Genomic DNA, 20,758 nt, shown 5'->3' with positions numbered 1-20,758 from the left:
ACACCCACCTGTCCCAGTCCCTGCCCAGGGCCAGGACCTGCATGGACAGCTAACAGCAGGAGGCTGGGAGCACAGGCTCTAGCCTGAAGGGGTTTCCTGGCAGTGAGAGCCCAAGAGGGCAGAGGACAGTGGGGGGCCCAAGTGCTGCCCAGCCCGGAGCTGGCCAGGGCTGTCGGGGCTGGGGCTGGAGGGCCCATCACCTTTCTCGGCATGCTCGATGATCTGGCGAACGGCCTTCTTCAGGCTGTTGGCTCTCAGCATGAGCTGCTCCCGAGGCCGGAAGATCTGGGGCCGGGCCGGGCATGCTGGGCCCACGGAGCGGCCCATAGCAGAGCCACAGCTGCCACCCGCCCCATCCCCGTCCTCAGCCTCCTCGGCGATGGTCGGGGGCGGGTTGGGCAGTGAGGACGTGGCCTGGGACTCATCGTCCAGTGTCTTGAGGAGGGAATCCAGCTTCTCTTTGAGGACGGAGCACTAGAGGACAAGCACAGGGTGTGAGGCGAGGGTCCACCAGGCTGGACAGCCCACCCACTCCTGTCCAGGGCCCAGGACCCACCTTCTTGGCCATGACCTCAGACTCCTCCGAGCTCTCTGTCGCCTTCTCGTAGGCCTTCCCGACCCGGGCCACAAAGTCCTTCACAGTCTCACAAAGCACCCTGCGGGCAGCAGCAAGGGTTCCAAGAGACAGCCCCAAGCTGGCAGGGCACCGGGAAAGGGCTTTCCCCACCCCAAACCAGACTGGCTGGGTGGGGGCCACCCCCGCCGAGGCCCTGGCACTCACTTGGCGGAGGAGATCACCACTGAGTGCTGGTCTGAGGTCAGGATCTTGGAGAGATGGGCTGCCACCGAGTCTTCATAGAAGAGAATCTGCTGCACCTGCAGTCCCAGGACAGGGACCAGGCCATCAGGCTCCATGACCCCCGACTCCCGGGCCCAGTCAGGGACTTTCCTGCCCATCCACTGCCGGGGCAAGGCCTGCAATGAGAACTACCACCCAGGGCCCCGGCCACAGCCTCAGCTCACTGCCCGTGCTGACTGAGCTGGCCAGAGCTAGGACAGATTCCAAGAGACGCATCAGGCTGTGAACAGCCAGCTCAGAAGGTCTTCACAGAGAACAGTGGGAGCCCCCGCCCTCCTCACGGGCTCCCTGGTCCCCACTCAAGATGTAGCCTGTGTGTCCCATCGTGACGTATGGCTCGCCGCCTCTGCTGACGCAGGAGCCCAATTCCCTGTACTGAGGCCATCCTTCTGGGCCAGGCGTAGGCATCAGCACATTTCACAACTGCCTGGGCAGCACCTTGGGCTTTGACAAATACATCCTTCCTCTCCAAATAAAACACTGAAAAATATGCAAGGCACTCCCACTTGGTTAGGCCACAGCAGGGATGCGCCCGCTCGCAGCTCTGACGGCCTTCTGAGCCCATGTCCCAGAAACCAGGAGACCGTCCAGGGCAGAGTCCTCTCTCCCAGCCACACATGCTCTCAGCAAGCAGCATAAAATAAAGGCCAAGCCTACATCTCAGGAACCAGAGGAGCGAGGTATCACCCTCGGCCCTGAACGGGAGAGGGAGGCAGCAGCAGGTAAGGGAGGAGCTGGCAGGGCCCCAGCAGGGGGAAGGCCCCAAACCCTGGCGATAAGCAGGAGGCCTGTGAAGGGGAGGCGCAACCTGGCCGACACAAACAAGAGCTCCTAGGGCCACGTCAGGCCTGTCTCCAAAGGGGTAGGAGAGCCGGGAGTACCCCGAGGACAGGGAGACCACGCACGCACGTGGGGTTCAGGGAGCAGCCTGGCTGTACCTCGGAATCCTCACTGAAGTCCTCAGTGACAGTGGACGAGGAGGTCTGCCGGGGCAGTTTGGTCTCGTACGCCATGACGCTCCACCTGCGCACACACAAGGTCACCAGGTGACACCCCCAACCTGGGGGCCAGGCCCTGACACCATATCTGGCTTCCCATCTAAGCCCCCTGGTCCTTCTGCGTTACAACCCAGCTCAGTCCCCTCTTCCCCACCCCAGGTATAAATGTGGCAACTGCACAGCTAGGGGGTCCCGCGCTCTTCTTCAAGGGGGCACACGTGTCTGCCAATGCTTCCTGCTTACCCCGGAGGGCTGGACTGGCCCACCTTTGGCCCGGCAGCTCCAGGACAGGCCTCCCTAACTCTGACTTTCAAATACACATTAGAGGAGCAAGGAGTGTGTACACCAGGGTCCCATCTGCCCAGTGTCAGGGGCATCCACAGCCAGAAGTCAGTCCAGGGCGGCCTTCGCCCAGACACTGGTGGCCCACTCAGCTATCCAGGGCGGCCTTCACCCTGGACGCCACCAGCCCACTCACCTGTCCAGCATCTTGGTGCTTGCCCTCTCCAGCTTCGCCAGGATCTGCGGGAGCTGCGTGTCATCGTCACAGGCTGAGCCCCAGCCAAGCACACGGGCCAGGTCGTTCCCCGTCCCGAGGGGCAGAACTCCCAACTGACACTGACGGAAAACAGAGGGGGGAGACCCCCGCTCAGGCACCTGGAAACAGGAACCTTCCCTACAAAGCACCCTCAGAGACCTTCAGTGATGTCCCCTGGTTGCAACAGCACAGTGGCACCATCTCAGCAGAGCCAACCACAAGGGAGTCTTCAGGACCCAACAGAAGACAGAGGTTCCCGGCCCCACCCCTATGACACCCCTTTCTCGGCTGGTACCACATCTTCAGAAACTCAACTATTTCCAAAGTCCCCTGCTTCCCCTCTCCCTGTCTCTCCGGGCCTGCTCCTCCCACCAGTCACTCCATCCCCACGGCAAAACTCGGGTTGCAAACACATGCCATAACAATGTCTTCAGTGGCTTCTAAGTTTCACCAAAGGTACAGGGGCTGCTCACAGTTTGGCAAGTGCAAGCTACCACCAGTCTGAACCCACACGTCTGCCAGGCCCCAAAGCCACCCCCTCCACCTAGCACTGCCACTCAGAGACCTGCCATGTTGGGACAGTGCCACCAGACCTCTTGGGATACAGCGGCCCTAGAGCTCGCTGGCCAGACTGTGACAACTGACTGAGGTGTAGCCTGCCCTCCACACCCGCCTTCCCCCAGCATGGCACTGCTGCTGCTGGGACCCTGCAGCCAAAGAAAGCACAGCAGGGACACATCAGTCAGGGGACCACGCTGAAGGGTGCCCCACAGGAGCTGGGGCCTCAGAGGAAAACAGCAGACGGTCAGGTGAAGGTTCAGAAGGGGCTGCATCTGAAGGTGCAGGTCAGGGCTCGGGACAGGAGAGGGAACAGTGGAGAGAGGGACAGACCCTGTTGCAAGACTGCTTCATTGCAGGGCGAAGGACAGAGGGCAGCAGGAGGCTGACCCAGGCCAGAGGCACGTGGCATCATGGCTTTGGCCAACAGGGGGCAGCAGGCCCAGACCTAGAAGCCAGTCAGAAACAGGGAGGGTCCAGGACAACTGTGTCATCCTGGCTCTGACTCCTAGTGACAACGGCAAGGAAAGGAGCTCGGGGCTGGGCAGGGGCTGAAGTGCAGCCCACAGCAAGGAAACTGCAGACTGAGCCACTGGGAACACCAGGGCTTCCCAAAGGAGAGCAGAAGCCACACCTCGGGCAGCTGCTGAGCATTCCTGAGGGGGAGAGCGGAGTGACCGCCCAGAACAGAAACACCGAGAGAGGGAGGGGCCGGAGCACAGAGGGCAGGTCAGTGACCACGAACTTGCCAACAGTCCACTCAAAACGGGATCTCAGGAGACTGCTCGAATCCAACCACTAGGTGGTGCTGTTTCTCCTCACTGGCCAGGGCTGCATGTGAAAATGCCAGGATGCAGCCCACCAAACCCAACCAATACCTCCAAGTCACACAGGAGACTGCCATCCCTTCTTAAAGGGGCCTTCCTGTATACAGTATAAGAAAATATGGGAGAGGGCCGGCATGATAGCCTAGTGGCTAAATCCTTGCCTTCCCGGCGGCCCCGCTTCCCATCCAGCTCCCTGCTTGTGGCCTGAGCGAGCAGTGGAAGATGGCCCAAAGCCTTGGGACCCTGTACCCACGTGGGAGACCCAGAAGATGCTCTGGGCTCCTGGCTTCAGATCAGCTCAGCTCCAAGTGTTGCAGCCACTTGGGGAGTGAACCAACCACTTGGGGATGGAAAATCTTTCGATCTCTCTTTCTGTAAGTCTGATTTTCCAATAAAAATAAATATATGTATGTGTGTGCGTGTGACCACTTTCACATTCTGGGGGTATGGGCAGGTCCCTTAACACAACAAAAAAATCATGAAGGAAGACAAAAAATGTATGTTGAAGGTAAATGACAAGGAAAAAGTCTGCAAAGACATGAGGAATTAACCTAACATTCCTCCTTCGACAGCAGAAAAACGAGGCAACGGCACGGACAGGGGTTTCAGTTACAAGCTCAGAGTCAACTCAGGAGATGCCTGGCTTCAGCTGACTTTCCTGGGTCTGTTTAGCTGACCCCGTGGGCAGTACACGGGGCGCCAGCACGCAGGCAGCCTGGGGGGAGAAAATGGGGCCCAGCAGCCCAGCATCCACGGGTACCTGGGATGTGTGTGTGTGTCTAGTCTCACCTGAGCCTCATCAAAGCCACTTTGTACACACTGTGTGTTGGGGAGGCACTATTCCAGGGCTCCCACCTCTGTCTGAGACCTCAGAGTGGGAGGTGCCCACACACACGGACTGCAGAAGGGACAGTGGGGATTTTCTATAGTGGCTGACATGCTGCTACCTGCGACCCCGGCATCCCACATCAGAGTTCCAAGTCTGGGTTCCCCATTGCTAATCCCAGCTCTCACATACATGCAGCCATGACAGCCCAAGTCCTTGGGCCTCTGCCCTCCACACGGAGACCAGACTGAGCTCTCGGCTCTCATACTGGCCCCATCCCAGCACTGGGGGCATTTGGGCAGCGAGCCAGGGCATGGACAATCTCTTCTTCCTTTCAAACAGATGAGTAATAAGAAATTTTACAGTGACAGGGCAGCCTGGACACTACGTGTCCATTTAAATCAGAGGTGTGTTGTGTACACATGACACATGTGTTCTAAAAGACACTTCTGGAAACGCTGACGGGCCCAAAGAGCCAGGGAGAGGGCTGGCCCAGAGCAAGACCTCTTGAGGAACTTAACAAGCACCCTCTGAATAATCAGGGAGGCCCAACAGACCTTCCTCCAGACCGAGGCCACTGCACTCCTGCCCCTTCCTCCTGAACAAGAGGCACCATGTGGCAAATCGCATCACTACCCAGTGAAGTGGGTGGGGGTCGAGGGAGCCACAGAGGCCCACCTGACCCACTCCCCGCCCAGACTCTGTGTGGGCTGATCTCCCTACACCCCCTTGCCTCTGGGCCCGGACTTGGCTGGCACCATGAGGCTGCCCTTGAGTTCTCTTCCCCAAGGCACCTCCAGGGAACAGGGGCTCTGGAACCAGCACCTGCACGCCCCCCCTCGGGAGGACCCCTCATAGCCAAGTACCTGTTTGTGAAGGTTGAGGCTGTCGATTTCAGAGAGGACCCAGCCCACACTGCCATCCCCGCCACAAACCAGGATCCGGAACGTGTCAAACTTCTGGAACAACCGTAAGCTACAGAGAAAACAGAGTCCATGAAAGAATATGCATCCTGGGGCCCGGCGGCGTGGCCTAGCGGCTAAAGTCCTCGCCTTGAAAGCCCTGGGATCCCATATGGGCGCCGGTTCTAATCCCGGCTGCTCCACTTCCTATCCAGCTCCCTGCGGTGGCCTGGGAAAGCAGTCGAGGATGGCCCAAAGCCTTGGGACCCTGCACCCGCGTGGGAGACCCGGAGAAGGTTCCTGGTTCCAGGCTTCGGATCGGCGCGCACTGGCCATTGCGGCTCACTTGGGAGTGAATCATCGGATGGAAGATCTTCCTCTCTGTCTCTCCTCCTCTCTGTATATCTGACTTTGTAATAAAATTAATAAATCTTAAAAAAAAAAAAAAAAAAAGAATATGCATCCTGTAAGACAAACAGTGACTCACGTGCCCTAGACCCAGGGGGCACCTGCCAGTCATGGCTAACCCTGCACCCCAGGCCAGACACGTCAAGTGACACCCACTATCTGCACGGCCCCCTTCCTCAGGGCCAACTTTTGTCAAGGTGGGCAAAGCAATGCTTGGGCCAGCAGCCCACAGGCAGCTCTGCTGAGCCACTGGGTACCCAACAGCCTCCACGAGGCACTCCTAGATGCCAGTTCCTGACCAGGTCCATGGGCCTTGGCTGCTCTGCTCACTCCTTGCAGGAGGTGACACCCTAGTCTCTCCCCACCTCCAACTCCTCCTTCCTGGGCTCGTCCGGTCACTTCGCCCCCCCCCCCACCAGGGACCCCACTGTGGAGGCTCACACTGCACCTGCCCACCAGCAGGCACTGCCCGTTGTCCCACAGTGACTCAGCCTTTCTCAGTTATCAGGAGCAGCACCCACTCCAGGAACCTCCTACTGCATGTCCAGGGACAGCTTCAAGCATGAGCCTCACTAGCATCTCCCTTAGGAGGCCACGCCAAATCTTTGGAAGACACCTCCCAACCCACACTCGGTCCCGGTACCTGCTATCTCCAAGCCCAGTCCAGCACTCGGCTGAGCATTCCCTGGCTTTGGTCTCTGCTGCCACCCTCCCAGCTGGGAGAATACTGCTATCCCCAAATGTTCACATGGCAGACACCAAGACCGACCCTAGGGATCCAAAAGGACCTGCACACACCCCACCATGCAGCCCTCTGTGCAGCTGTGTCCCCAGCCCCAGGAAGGGGCATGTGGTCCTGCCCTCCAGCGCAGCTGGAGCCACAGATATTTAAATGGCAGGGATGGAGACACGGCCAATGAGGGTCTTGACATGGCTCCGATTCTGAGCAGCAGCTCCCTTTTAAGCTGAGAAAGGTCCATACGGTGCCTTTGGGGACACAGGCCCCAGGGGACACAGGAGTCCCCTGCTTCTGATAGAAGAGGTGACATGTCGAGGCTGGCAGCAGGAAGAGTGGCAGCTCAGGGTTCTGTTACGAACAGGGTAAGACCAGATACATCTCAGAAACAAGGGAGGGATTCCTCCAAGGTCCAAGACACCTTGCCTCACAGTGAGCCCCAGCCACAAAATATGGCTTGCACATGAACCACAATTAACATTTTCCAGGGCCAAGCGCTCTCCAGCATCCCTGTGCAGGGCAGCAGCCTGAGATGCTCCCCGGGCTATGACGTGTTAACTGGGAACACTCCTGGACAACCTGGGGTGAAGGTGCTCCGGACCACTCGGGTGATAAGTATGCCCACAGACATCCCACGAGGGATGTCCCTGAGGACAGCTGCGACTCGACTCCAGTGGTGACTCTGCAAAGACCAGCCTGCGACACATGACACACTGCATGGCCCCCACCCAGCGCAGCCCAGCTGACCAGTGGGAACACAGCCCGTCAGCCCAGGAGCACTGCCTGCTCCAACAAGCCATCCACTCTGAGGTTTCCCCCAGGAAAACACATGCAGGCCAGCAGGCTCAGCGAGCACTGCCCCTCCAGACACTCCACAGGACATGAGCACAGTCTTCAGCTGCGGATTCCAAACGGGGGATGAACTCCAGCAGCAAGACTTACAGAAGTCAAAGTCCTCCACAAACCTGTGAAAAGGACAAACCCCAGCTCGCCACCAGTTCACTCTGCCCCACACAGGAAGCTGCTGTCACGACCTGAGGCGCTGGCCCAAGGAAGGCCTTGACTCCCTGCAAGAGACGCAGAGGTGCCCAAGGACACTGAGGAGCAGTCAAAACAGCGAAGCCAACTGCAGATTGAGATGAAAATACAAATGCAATGCAGGGTGCCAGACGCAGGGCCACAGTCGGGGCAGTGGGGAAGCAGGTGCCTGCATGAATGTGTGAGAATGTGGGTCTGTGTGTGTGCTGAATGTGTGTGAAGTGAGAATGTGGGTAACCTGTGTGAGTCTATGAGTGTGTGTGTGTGTGTGAGTATGAGTGTGTGTGAGAGTCTATGAGTGTGTGTGCACTGAGTGTGTCTATGAGTGTGTGTGTGATTCTACGACTGTGTGTGTACTGAGCGTGTCTGTGTCTCTAGGAGTGTGTGTGTGAAGATGAGAATGTGGGTACCCTGTGTGAGTCTATGAGTGTGTGTGTGTGAGTCTATGAGTGTGAGTCTATGAGTGTGTGTGTACTGAGTGTGTGTGCGTGAGTATATGAGTGTGTGTGTGAGTCTATAACTGTGTGTGTACTGAGTGTGTGTGTCTAGGAGTGTCTGTGTGAAAATGAGAATGTGGGTACCGTGTGTGTGTCTACGAGTGTGTGCGGACTGAGTGTGTGAAGGTGAGAATGTGGGTAGAACTGTGTGAGTCTATGAGTGTTGTGTGCGAGTCTGTGTGTGTGAGTCTACGAGTGTGTGTGGAGTAGGAGTGTGTGTGAAGATGAGAATGTGGGTAACCTGTGTGAGTCTATGAGTGTGTGTGTGTGAGTCTATGAGTGGTGTCTGGTGTCTAGGAGTGTGTGTGTGAAGGTGAGATGTGGGTAACCTGTGTGAGTCTATGAGTGTGTGTGTGTGAGTCTATGAGTGTGTCTGGTGTCTAGGAGTGTGTGTGTGAAGGTGAGAATGTGGGTAGACCTGTGTGAGTCTATGAGCGTGTGTGAGTCTGAGTGTTTGTGTGAGTCTACGAGTGTGTATGGACCAAGTGTGTGTGTACTGAGTGTGTCTGTGTGTCTAGGAGTGTGTGTGTGTGTGAGTCTATGAGTGTGTGTGTGTGTGTGTGTGTGTGAGTCTATGAGTGTGTGTGTGGGTGAGAATGTGGGTATCCTGTGTGAGTGCAGGTGAGTGTGTATATGCATGTCAGAATGTGTACATACCTGTGTGTGAATAAGTGTGAGCTGTGTCAGTGTGTGTACATCTGTGCGAATGTGCATGTATGTGATCTGTGTCACTGTATCTGTGTGTGACTGTATCTGTTGAGTGCATCTGTAAGTGTATTTGAGTGTATCCGTGTGTGCATGTATGTGAGTCTATCTGTGTGTGTGGAAGGCTGGAAGAGCATGTACCTTACCAACTACTGAGGGTGAGTACTTCTGCAAGCGGAATTTGGGCAGCAGGAGTTCAAGAAAAACTTTCCTAGTTAAAATCTTCTGTGCCTTTCATCTCTCTAAGCAAGTACACCTTAGCCACCAAGTTCCCAGAGTGCCACAACAGGTGGGCGCAACGTGCTTCCTACCCAAGGTGTGGCCCGCCATTCATGAGGTCAAAGACCTGGGCGGGGTTCAGCAGCTGCTTGAATCTTCGGAGGAACTTCACACCCTGGTTGTCTCCGCTCTTGGAATTGACAAAGACCAGCAGGGGGCTGGTGCAGGACGGAGGACAAGTAGCCTTCCAGAACCCTGGATGTGAAGGTAGACAGAACATTCACAAGCCATGAAGATGCCAGGGGTGCTGCCAGCACAGAGTGTCAGCTACAGGCACGCCCAGACAAGAGGGAGGAGCGGTGGCCCTCCTGGTGCCAGGCATGGGAATACCCATGGTAGCTGCCTTCTCCACTCTCCCACCCTGGCAGAGCTGCATCCTTTGGCCCATGCCACAGGACCCCCTTGCAGCACTACTCCTCGGCATCGCCATGTGCTGGCCAGCCATGCGGGGGCAGCTGTGAGCCACATGCTGTCACCAGCCAGAGATGAAAACAGGCCGGCTTACAGAGCCTGGCTCCGTGTAACCTGGGGTGGTCCCAAGTTCCACAGTGGCAGACAGGACACCATCACCGGCCTACATGCAGCACCACTGCCTGATCCCACATGGCTGCGCTGGCCTCTTGCTGACCAGAGCTGGAGGGCACAGCAGGCATGTGGAGCAGTGACAATAAAGCAGGTGGCACCCACCATCAGAGTCGATGCTGTTGAGGGCCGTGGGAGGGATGACGGACACTTTACACAGGCCCAGCGGGCATTTGGTCAGTAAGGAGTCCTTGCACGATGTGTGTACCTGGAACAAGACCCCACGCATCACCAGGGCCCGGCAGTGCCCTTCTCCCATGCCAGCGAGTGCTCCGGCCCACAGCTGAAGCGCAGCCAACCACTGCCACTAGGGACATGAAAACACAGGCCAGCACCAATCCTGCTCACCCTATGTGGCTTAAAGCACAAAACACGAAGACACAGGTCACAGTGCCACTGGAGCACACTCCTGGCCTAAATCCACCACGGGGCAGCCCCCACGGCCACATGGCCCCACTCACCATAGCTTTGCACCACAGGCAGCGCCAGTCCTGCAGGCGCAGCACACTGCCACAGGTCTTGTCGCACACGATGCACTTGGCGCTCACCGGCAGGTTTCCCTCTAGCCACTGGTGGGGCATGGCAATCTGCAGGCCAGGAAGAGACACGCACTGCAGGCACTCCTAGTGCTAACCAGGCCAGCGGACACCTTTGGCAGAAATGCCCTCGGCTGCCTCAGCTAAGACCTTCTTCCCTACACAAGCTCCTCCCTGATAGCCGGGGAATGGAGAGGGTGTTGGGCAGGACCTGTAAGTGGCATCATTCACACAATGCCAGCTGGGCACAGCAAGATCAGGGGTCAGGACAGGGCTGGGAGGTGCAGCCAGCACTGAGGCTCCTAACCACGTCACCCACGGCGGGGTGGGCGGGGAGGGGAGCCTTGACTGGGGCCCCCTGGTCCATACCCCATCCTCATCCTCAATGATGTCCTTCCCGATGGAGGCCAGCGTGGTCCACTTGCAGTTATTGGTTGCGCGCACAGCACACCGTTTGTGGGCCTTGAACTTGCACACTGTGAGAGGAGGGACACATGAAACCACCGGCTCAGTGCACAATAGCATGATGTGAACTGTCCTGGGCGGGGGAGGCCCGAGCAGCACTGTGCTGGACCAACCCCACGGCAGCCTCCAGCACACGAGGGGGAGAGGCGACTCACAGCAAGGACAGCTGGGAGTTGGTGAGCCTTCAGGCAGAACAAGTTTCAGGCTCACAGGCCACCTGTGCCTTAGGTCTCAACCAGCCAACTCCAGCATCACAGCACAAAAGCCATAAACATTAAATTTTGATGGATACTGAAATCTTCATTTACCGTCAACTTTGTGTGCCACAAAAATATCACTCTTCTTCGGGATGTTTCCCAAGTTCAGAACTGTAATGAGCAGTTCTAAATTCTCCAGCAGGCAGGGTCTGCAGTCCCTGCTCTGGCCACCAGAGAGAATGTCCCCAAACCACAGCTCCAAACCACAGACCCGCGACCTCAAGGCAAGACAACTACAGGGGAGCCAACACTGTCCCTCCGTGAGCTTGCTGCTCCACTCTGCTTTTGCCACCACGTCCCTTCTTTCCATTCTGCTCAAGCACCAGTGAAAAACTGGACCATCCAGGACTTGCGTGGTAAAACCAGGGACTGAAGCCACAGGAACCCTCTCACTCTCACCAACTGTGACCGTGTCTGGACCGTACCTTCACAGGACAGCCCATGGGACGTGACACCAGAGAGCGCCTCCCGGCACACATTGCAGTAGGTCGGCCTGGCATGGGAGCAGGCGTACCAGTTGTGCATCCCTGAGAAGTGGTCCATGCTGTACTGTGTGGGCTGCAGGAAGGAAGCACACACGGCACAGGTAAGATGTTCCTAGGAAACCCGCAAACGCAGTAACCTGAGCAGGACTAAGCAAGCACACAAAAGAGGAAGAGAAAGGTTTGAGAAGCACATGGTGAGAGTCGAAGCAGGCTGCAGGAAGGCCACACACAGCCTTAACTCAACAGGGGACGGCCCAGATCTGAGTACAGGGCTGCCAGTCCATGCGTGGGAGACAGCCAGAGGGCCGGGGTTGCAGGCTGCAGACGAATGGCGCGCATGTGTGGGAGGACAGTCTTCTACCTCAAAATGCTCCTTGCTCTGGACAGTCCTCAGGGCCGCGATCCAGTCTTCCATCTCTTTCCTGTTGTCCGCACACAGGATGAGCTTCCTACATGGAGTGATGACCTAAAGAGAGCAAAGGACAAGTGCTCATGGCTACGCACCTTCCCGCACCCTGCAGCTACCTATCCACACACATACTCCAGATAGACACAGTTAAAAGTGACTATAGCGCCCAACGGCGTGGCCTAGCGGCTATCCTCGCCTTGAACACGCCGGGATCTCATATGCACACCAGTCTAATCCCGGCAGCTCTACTTCCTATCCAGCTCCCTGCTTGTGGTCTGGGAAAGCAGTCGAGGACAGCCCAATGCTTTGGGACTCTGCATCCGCGTGGGAGACCTGGAAGAAGTTCCTGGATCCTGGCTTCAGATCGGCACAGCATCGGCAGTTGCGCTCACTTGGGGAGTGAATCATCGAACGGAAGATCTTCCTCACTGTCTCTCCTCCTCTCTGTATATCTGACTTTGCAATAAAAATAAATAAATCCTAAAAAAAAAAAAGCGACTATAAACACAACATAAAATAGTTTTCGTGGGTAACCACAAATTCAACACCTCAAACCAAAAAGACCACCTCATTTGGTTTGTATATTCTTTAGCCAGCAACATCAGGGGACATTGTTAGGTCACAGGAGACACCAGGCGCACCGTGGCACTGGCCAGGCAGTGACTGCGCAGTAACATGAGCAGGTGCCACAGACCCAAGTCCGTACAGGAAAGCTCCTCACACAGCATGCCAGCACCACCACCGCTCCAGGAGGCCCTCAGCTGCTTGCTGGAAATGATGTCATGAACCCAGTGATGACCAACAGAAAAAACATTCTAGAGAACTCCTAGGAATCAAGAGAAGAAACAAGACTGCTCCAACTTTCTAAAAAGGGCATTTCATAGCTGTGGCCCACAGCTAAGCAACAAAAACCAGCTTGAGGGGCACCCTGGTCCTCAGGGAGTGCAGGCGGCAGCAGCTAATGTCCCTCACCGTGCAGACAGGCCAACTGGGCAAGGCGACCCCCAGTGCAGGCAAAGACCAGCGATCTGAGTTCACCTTGCAGACTGAGAGGAAGTCACCAAGTTACATTTTAAAGAAAAATCTGACAATGTTTGGGAGCAGTCTGATTGCTATGTCTGTCTTCTCTCCCCTGGTTTCCATATGGTTTATGCCTCCACGCAAGGAGCCACACAGGCACACACACATCTTCATGTTGCCTGTTCCCATCACAGCACATCCCAGACCTCTCGCCCCGCGGCTTCCCTGCACAGGGACATACCCCAGGCACCGCGCCTCCCAGCACACCACACCCCTGCTCTTACTCGGGTCAGCTGAGGCCCTCTTCACAGGGACTCTGCCTGCTGACCGACCTTTGCTATTTTAGATTGTGCTGCAGTGGAAAAACCTGCTCATGCACCTCTCCTATTTCTACCATGTCTCTCTGGACGTATTCCTAGAAATAGAATTGTCTGACCATGAGAAAGTTCACATGTAAGCCGCTAGCTGTTGCCAAACCCCCTCTGGACAGGAATACATTACATCACTTTTCACTCCCACTCCAAGTATTAGGCAAATATCTGCTCCCATCCACGGATTCACCTGTAAAATATGCCATTCAACCTTTGGATTTCTGCCCATCTTCTAACTTTAACTTATATTACGATCCCATTAGGAAAACCCAATTTACACTAGCAGATGACCAGGTATCTGGCTCAGAAAATGCAGACACTTTAAGTCTGATCGCAGAGGGAGCTGACAGAGCTGAGTCACCAGTGCATGGTCACTCCCTCTCACCTAGCAGGCAACTGGACAAGTAAATGTTGGGTCAGGCAGGGCGCAGGAAGTGGGAGAGGCAAGAAACATGAGCAGGGAGGACAGAAAGTGGCTGGGGTGGGGGGGCTGCACACTGCTGCACCCCTGCACCCCGCCCTAGCCTCAGCAAGCACTTGCTGGGATACAAAGAGCAGGCCAAGGCCCACTCGCATGGAACTCAACTGGAGGAGAGACACAGATGCTGATCTGTCTATGAGGGCAGCAAAGCGGGGCACGGGGTGCGGGACTGTGTGCTCAGCTCAGGGAAGGCCGAGCAAGCCACGGGCCACCCTACACAGCCCTGCCCATATGAGCAGACACTTGCTTAATTACTTTGGAGTGTAAGCGTGTGAGCCTTTTACCAGCACAACCCCACAAGAGAGAGGAAGATCGTACACTCGGGTTTGCATGACTCGATTACACTAGCAGTCAACAACAGGATACTTACAGAAGAGAACAATGCAATTTCTTATATTCCCTTCTATTCTCAGCCTCGTGTTTGCCACATTACATGAGAACACAACCTTCCGGCCCACCACTGCCACACTGGGAAGAGGAACTCCAGGGCAGCAGATCAGACTCCAGTCATTCCAAGGACAGAACAATGATGCCAATCACAAATCAAGTCCGAAGTCTGTAACTGTTACCAGTGTCAACACAGAATCCTGACAATGTCCAGGAACCCTAACCTATTCCACTGTGAAGAAGGCTATGAGATGTGAATCCCAGCTGGCCCTGCAGGAGGTGACAAGACAGCCACTGAGCAGGACAGAGCAGGGCTGCATGGAGGAGGTGTGAACGGCCAGGCAGGTGCTCAGTCTGGGGCTCACCCAGGCTGCCTAACAGGAGCTGCTGTGCTGCCAGTAGGGGTTCCCCATCTAAAACACCTGCAGCTGTTATGGGCACCATCCCACCCTCAGGGGGACCACAGCAATGCTAAACTGCCTGGCACACCACCTGCCCACACCCACTGTCAGCACTGCCTGGGGTTCCCAGGTATCATCTGCGTGAAATGACCAAGCCATGGGCCCAGCCCTGTCTTCATTGCCCTGAACAGGCAGCCTCCAGGCCACCCCCAAGCCCTGCCTGCAACTGCAGGCAACTGGGAGCCCCGGCAGGCAACTGGCAGGGTGCAGGTGGGTCTCCTAAGGGCTGGCTCTGGAAGAAGCACTGCTGGACACCTCAATATGGGGGCAGTGCCAGCAGGAAGGGCCAGGCAGCAGCTCTAAGGGACATTGGGGTCCCTGGGTCTGCACTGTAGCCAACACCAATGCACTAACACCACAAAAACAGAAAGAAAAAGCCAGAGATGTTGCAAAATCCAGCCTCCTCACAGAGAAGACTGATGAAAAGATGCTCATATTTCATGCTGACCGCAACAGGGCAATGGGGTAAACTCAAGGGGCACACCACGGCATCACAGGGATGCAACAGGCAGGCATGGTGCCAGGAGTGGGCAGAGCCACACAGCAGTGCACCAGAGACGCTGTCTGGGGTGGGACAGAAGCTGTGACACAGAAAGGGACAGCACAGAGGGAGTCCAGAGAAGCAACAGCTGTGCCCCCTCAGAGCTTGACCACCAAGAGATCTTGCGAGGCTGATTTTATTTACATGAAAAGGCGGCAAGAATGGGGTGGGCTGGCAGGTATCTTCCATCTACTGGTTCACTTTCCAAATGCTGGGCCAGGCTAGAGCACCGCGCCATCACCCACTACCTTTCAGGAGCATCAGCAGGAAATCAATCAGAAGCAGAACAGCTTGGACTTGACACAGCTCTCCAATACAAGATGTGGCTGAGCCCACTCTGCCACAGTGATTCACACTGCCAGTCTCCTACAGGTCAAAGAATCTCAAAATTCAGTAAGAAAAAGGGCAGATCAATGAAGAGAAAAACAGGCCAAAGACTTGAACAGTCATTTTCCACATGACCAATTAAGTTTGTAATGGGCTCAGCCTCCTCAGTCACCATGGAAGTGGAAATTAAAACCACAGCACAGCACGGCTTCCCTGATCATTGGATGCTGGCCAAGAGGAGGGTAAGTGTGACTACTTCAGAGAACAGCTGAACTTGAACTACCTGTGAGTCAGCAACTCTACCCCCACCCCCAGCATGATCGCTAATACATACCTTCCTCATCAAGACACACACGGAAACACATCCTATCACCGCTCTAAATAAGCAACACGACCACCCAAACATCCACTGTGGGCAAAGTAGATCAGGAACCACAGCAGCTTGGTGTACCAGAGGACCACACAGCTACGTGTATCACTGTGATCAACCCTACAACCCCGACAAAGACCTCAGACACTCAAGAACTGAGGAGCACTGTGGTGCTGCTGGTGGAGCTGCTGCTGATACCACCACCCACGTCAGAGGACCAGACCGGGCCCAGCTGCTTCCTGTTAGTGCACCGGGGAAGGTGGCAGGATGGCTCAAGTGCTTGGGCCCCTGCCACCCACTTAGCAGAGGAGATGGAGTCCCTGGCTTCAGCCCGGCCCTGACTTGGCTGTGATGGGCCTATGGAGTCAACCGAAGAACACACACTTTCTCCTCTCTCTCCTGACACCTGTTGCTCTGCCTTTCAAACAAAACAAAAAATTTCCACTATGTCATTTCTTTATCATATAAAGCTGTCTTTTTAAATAAACCTACAGTATTTAAGATGCAATCAGCTGCTTTTAGGGGGAGAGGCAAACAGGAACACCACTGGGGGACAACCACATTCTGCTGTCTAATCTAGGCTACTCTTGTAAGAGGTGCACTTCTCTGCATATCTGTTACACTAGAGTGAAAAAGAACTTCCCAAAAACAAAACTAAGCAAGTCATGCAGAAGAAAACTGTGAAGCCCAGCACGGTAGCTTAGTGGCTGAATCCTCGCCTTACATGAGCCAGAATCCCACACAGGCGCCAGCCACCCCACTTCCCATATACCTGTCTGCTGGTGACCTGAGAGAGCAGTCAAGGATGACTTAGAGCCCTGGGACCCTGCACCCATGGGAGCGACCCAGAAGAAGCTCCTGGTTCCTGCCTTTGGATTGGCCCAGCTCCAGCCATTGCCACCATTAGGGAAAGAACCAGCAGAAGGAAGATCTATCTCTCCGTCTCTTCTTCTCTCTGTAAACCTGCCTTTATATAAATAAATCAAACTTTAAAAAGAGAGAGTACAGAAAAAGAAAAGAAAAAGAAAGTTGTCCAGACTCTTGGACCAAACAGTCTGACCAGGAAACTAAATTGACAAGAGACAGGCAGATGAAGGAGGCATCTGAATGAATGAGAGACTAGCAGAGCTGTACCAGTGACAAAGCTGTGCTGACTGGCGGGCACTGTGACACAGGTTAGGCCACCACGTGGGATGCCCACATCCCATACTGAATGCCAGCTCAGGTCCTGGCTGCCCACTTGGAATTCAGATTCCCACCAAGGCACTTGTGCTGGAATCCATGCAGTAGGGGGGGAAGACAGGAAGGTGTGAACAGCTCCCCTGTTTGGCAGGGCCCAGGCGAGCTTCCCGCTGCACAGCAGGGCCCAGCAGATGTCTCCACAACCACCTGAACGCAGTTCCACCTCCCTTTGCAAGGACACCCGGCCACCCCGATAAGAATTCTGTAATCTATTGAGGCATTGTTGTTTGCCCCTGCAAAATGGTTTTTACAACCAATGTGAGCTTGGGAGTTATGTTGCTGACAATGACTTGGTGAACCGGCCTTTAACAATGCATGCTGTCTCAGCTGCTCTTACAGCCCTTTGCTGGAAGAGCTCAAGAATGTCTGTACTGGGCCCGGCGGCGTGGCCTAGCGGCTAAAGTCCTCGCCTTGAAAGCCCCGGGATCCCATATGGGCGCCGATTCTAATCCCGGCAGCTCCACTTCCCATCCAGCTCCCTGCTTGTGGCCTGGGAAAGCAGTCGAGGACGGCCCAAAGCCTTGGGACCCTGCACCCACGTGGGAGACCCGGGAAGAGGTTCCTGTTTCCCGGCTTCGGATCGGCGTGCACCGGCCCATTGCGGCTCACTTGGGGAGTGAATCATTGGACGGAAGATCTTCCTCTCTGTCTCTCCTCCTCTGTGTTTATCTGGCTGTAATAAAATGAATAAATCTTTAAAAAAAAAAAAAGAATGTCTGTACTAACATCATAATACATGCTTTCAAACTAACTTAGGGTTATTGAGTCCATGGGTGTAGTGGGAATCTATGTTTAGTTTTCTTTCCTTGATCCTTAGGCTTCTCCTTCTGTGATTGACTTTGTCCTCTAACTCATAAGATAAGTTGTAGAATGAGAATTGTAGTAGGAGTGTATTGCTGATTAATATGTGTTGTTTACTGAGGAATTCCTGACTGCAACATCAGAATGGATAATTCCCTGCCTTAAGGTGAAACAATTTGCAGGATTATCTTTGGAAGCACCCACTTGCCCACTGTAGAGTTAAAATCAAAATGGAGTAAACACGGCTCATTGCTAACTGCAATTCTTTTCGGCTTTATAACTCCTGCTTTACTTGCCTAGCTAACAAACTGTGAGCTTGAGAATAAAGATGGCAGAATAGGGTAAGGACACGTTTATGCGGACAGAAAAATATTTAATCAGGATGAAGCAGAAAGGACATATTTCAGGAAATAGGAAGGGACAGAACAGCAGAGGGGTACCTGGAGACTGACCAACACACGAAAGCAGCGGACACAGCGGTGTGGTGTTGCAGAGACTGATACTCCAGCACGGCGATCTGAACTCCACCAGCATCCGGAACGCCACCAGCAACCAGGTGGGAAGGGACTTTCGCTGGGAGCTCGGGTGGTGAACTCAAAGAGCTGTCTGTTCTGCTGGTCCGTTTGATTTGACCAGGAGCAGAGCCAGAGCAGCAGATCTCAGACGGGCAGTGCGAGAACAGAGTGGATTTCACAGCCAAGTCAGCTCCTTAGAGCTGAATTGGGCGCCATTTTGCGAAAGGAGAAAAGGACAGGGGAAGGGACGGAGCATGCGCTGAGCTGGGAGTAAGCTCATTTCTGTCTCAGTGAACTGCAACGACGTGGCATTCTACGGGTTCCACCCAGGACAGGTCTGGGTAGCCCTCGGATCTGACGGGCAGCAGATCAAGAACTGTAGTGGTGGTACGTCAGGCGCCATTTTGGGCACACTGTGGCAATAGCTTTGGGACTGCAGGGGACAATAGCGAACTGCGCATGTGCTGATCTCGCGAGAACTTGCTGAGGTCCGTGATAGCACAGGTCGCACAGGAAATTAATACTGACTCTGGCAGCGTACCGGTCAAAATAGGTCCATGTGGCACCCAAACCTAAATTCCAACAGGTTCCTACAAGATCAACACCACCAACAACTTAATTATATAGGACACCTGGTGTCTGTCTAATCCAAGGAACCTGCTCCAACCGGAAGGGGGAGAAAGGTTGCAGTGACAACAGTGCAGCCTCAACACGGTATCACAGGAGGTGGAGAGTGGTGAGCCAAGAGCTGGGGCTGAGGAGAACATGGTGGAAATCTAACATAAGAACCCAGACCTGAACTCGCTGGAGGTTGTGGCACAAGTGGCTGCAAGGAAAAAGTTGTGTACCAACTGCAATAAGTAAAATCACATTGTAGACCTGTGGGTGACAAAGCTTAGAAACCTGCCCCAAGGAATTCAAGACTCTGCTAATCAGAAGCACAATGAACAAGAGCAAAAGAAGAGACAAAGGCACAATGAATATTACCGAAGACTCCCCTGCAAAGGAGCAAAACCCTATGCCAGCCTCAGAGTTAACTGACATCGAGAAAATGAGGCACACAGAATCCATAAGACTCATTTTAGGGCCCGGTGGCGTGGCCTAGCGGCTAAAGTCCTCGCCTTGAAAGCCCCGGGATCCCATATGGGCGCCGGTTCTAATCCCGGCAGCTCCACTTCCCATCCAGCTCCCTGCTTGTGGCCTGGGAAAGCAGTTGAGGACGGCCCAAAGCCTTGGGACACTGCACCCACGTGGGAGACCCGGGAAGAGGTTCCTGTTTCCCGGCTTCGGATCGGCGTGCACCGGCCCATTGCGGCTCACTTGGGGAGTGAAACATCGGATGGAAGATCTTCCTCTCTGTCTCTCCTCCTCTCTGTATATCCGGCTTTCCAATAATAATAAAATCTTAAAAAAAAAAAAAAAGACTCATTTTAAAGATTCTGATCAACAATGAGAAACTCATGCAAGAGTTCAAAGGATTTAAGGAAGCAATAAAGCAAATCAAGGCTGGTATATCAGAAATTAAGAACACAGTAGAGCAAATTAAGAGTACAATGGAGAGTCTCCAAAATAGAATGAAGCAAGCAGAAGAAAGAATCTCAGAATTGGAAGATATTTCCTGTCATCAGGGGGAAGCAAACAAAAAGCTGGAAGCAGAGCTGGATCAGGCCAAAAAAAGTATTCAAGAATTGAAAGACATTACTAATAGGCCAAATGTAAGAGTTATGGGAGTACCAGAAGGTGCAGAAAGAGAAATTGGTTTTACAAATATATTTAATGAAATAATAAAAGAAAATTTCCCTAATCTGGAGAAAGAATTGGGAAACAACATCCAGGAGGGGCACAGAACTTCCAACAGGCTTGATCAAAAGCGATCTTCACCATGACATGATCATCAAGCTCTCTTCAATCGAACATAAGGAAAAGATCCTTAAATGTGCACGTGAAAAAAATCAATTGACATATAAAGGAATGCCAATTAAACTCACAGGAGATCTCTCACAGGAAACTCTACAGGCAAGAAGAGAATGGAGTGACATATTCCAGATTCTAAAAGAAAAAAATTGTCGGCCTAGGATAACATATCCAGCAAACCTTTCTTTTGTCTTTGAAAATGAAATAAAATTCTTCCACAGTAAAGAAAAGCTAAAAGAATTTGCCTCTTCCAAACCTGCCCTACAAATGATACTTCAAGATGTTCTCTTGACAGGAAAGAGGAATAGCACCTACCAAAACCAAAGGCAAATGGGAAGAACATCCCAGTAAAATGACAACAGAAGACTAAACCAATGAACAACCCATTCCTAAAATGACAAGACCAGAGTAACACCCATGTAT

General features: G+C 54.1%; 1 protein-coding gene across 4 annotated transcripts in view; it reads right to left on the bottom strand.

The window, feature by feature from the left end:
• DGKD (diacylglycerol kinase delta) overlaps positions 1–20,758 on the bottom strand; it is a 103,746-nt gene that overhangs the window by 13,519 nt on the left and 69,469 nt on the right. For all 4 annotated transcript variants that reach the window (XR_009245514.1, XM_058665124.1, XM_058665125.1 and 1 more), the window contains 12 exons: positions 11,858–11,962; positions 11,437–11,569; positions 10,659–10,765; positions 10,215–10,340; positions 9,859–9,961; positions 9,204–9,366; positions 5,473–5,581; positions 2,336–2,475; positions 1,798–1,882; positions 782–876; positions 557–656; positions 201–474 (listed from right to left, as the gene is read on the bottom strand). Coding sequence is in view for 3 of the 4 variants with exons in the window: in XM_058665124.1 (XP_058521107.1) it covers positions 201–474; positions 557–656; positions 782–876; positions 1,798–1,882; positions 2,336–2,475; positions 5,473–5,581; positions 9,204–9,366; positions 9,859–9,961; positions 10,215–10,340; positions 10,659–10,765; positions 11,437–11,569; positions 11,858–11,962 (1,540 nt within the window). In the remaining variant the exon portion in view is untranslated. The remainder of the gene's footprint in view (positions 1–200; positions 475–556; positions 657–781; positions 877–1,797; positions 1,883–2,335; positions 2,476–5,472; positions 5,582–9,203; positions 9,367–9,858; positions 9,962–10,214; positions 10,341–10,658; positions 10,766–11,436; positions 11,570–11,857; positions 11,963–20,758) is intronic.

Source organism: Ochotona princeps, chromosome 5, assembly GCF_030435755.1.
Source record: "Ochotona princeps isolate mOchPri1 chromosome 5, mOchPri1.hap1, whole genome shotgun sequence".
Lineage (NCBI taxonomy): Eukaryota > Metazoa > Chordata > Mammalia > Lagomorpha > Ochotonidae > Ochotona > Ochotona princeps.
The sequence above is the reverse complement of the archived record's forward strand: the minus strand, read 5'-3'. Positions and strand labels throughout refer to the sequence as shown.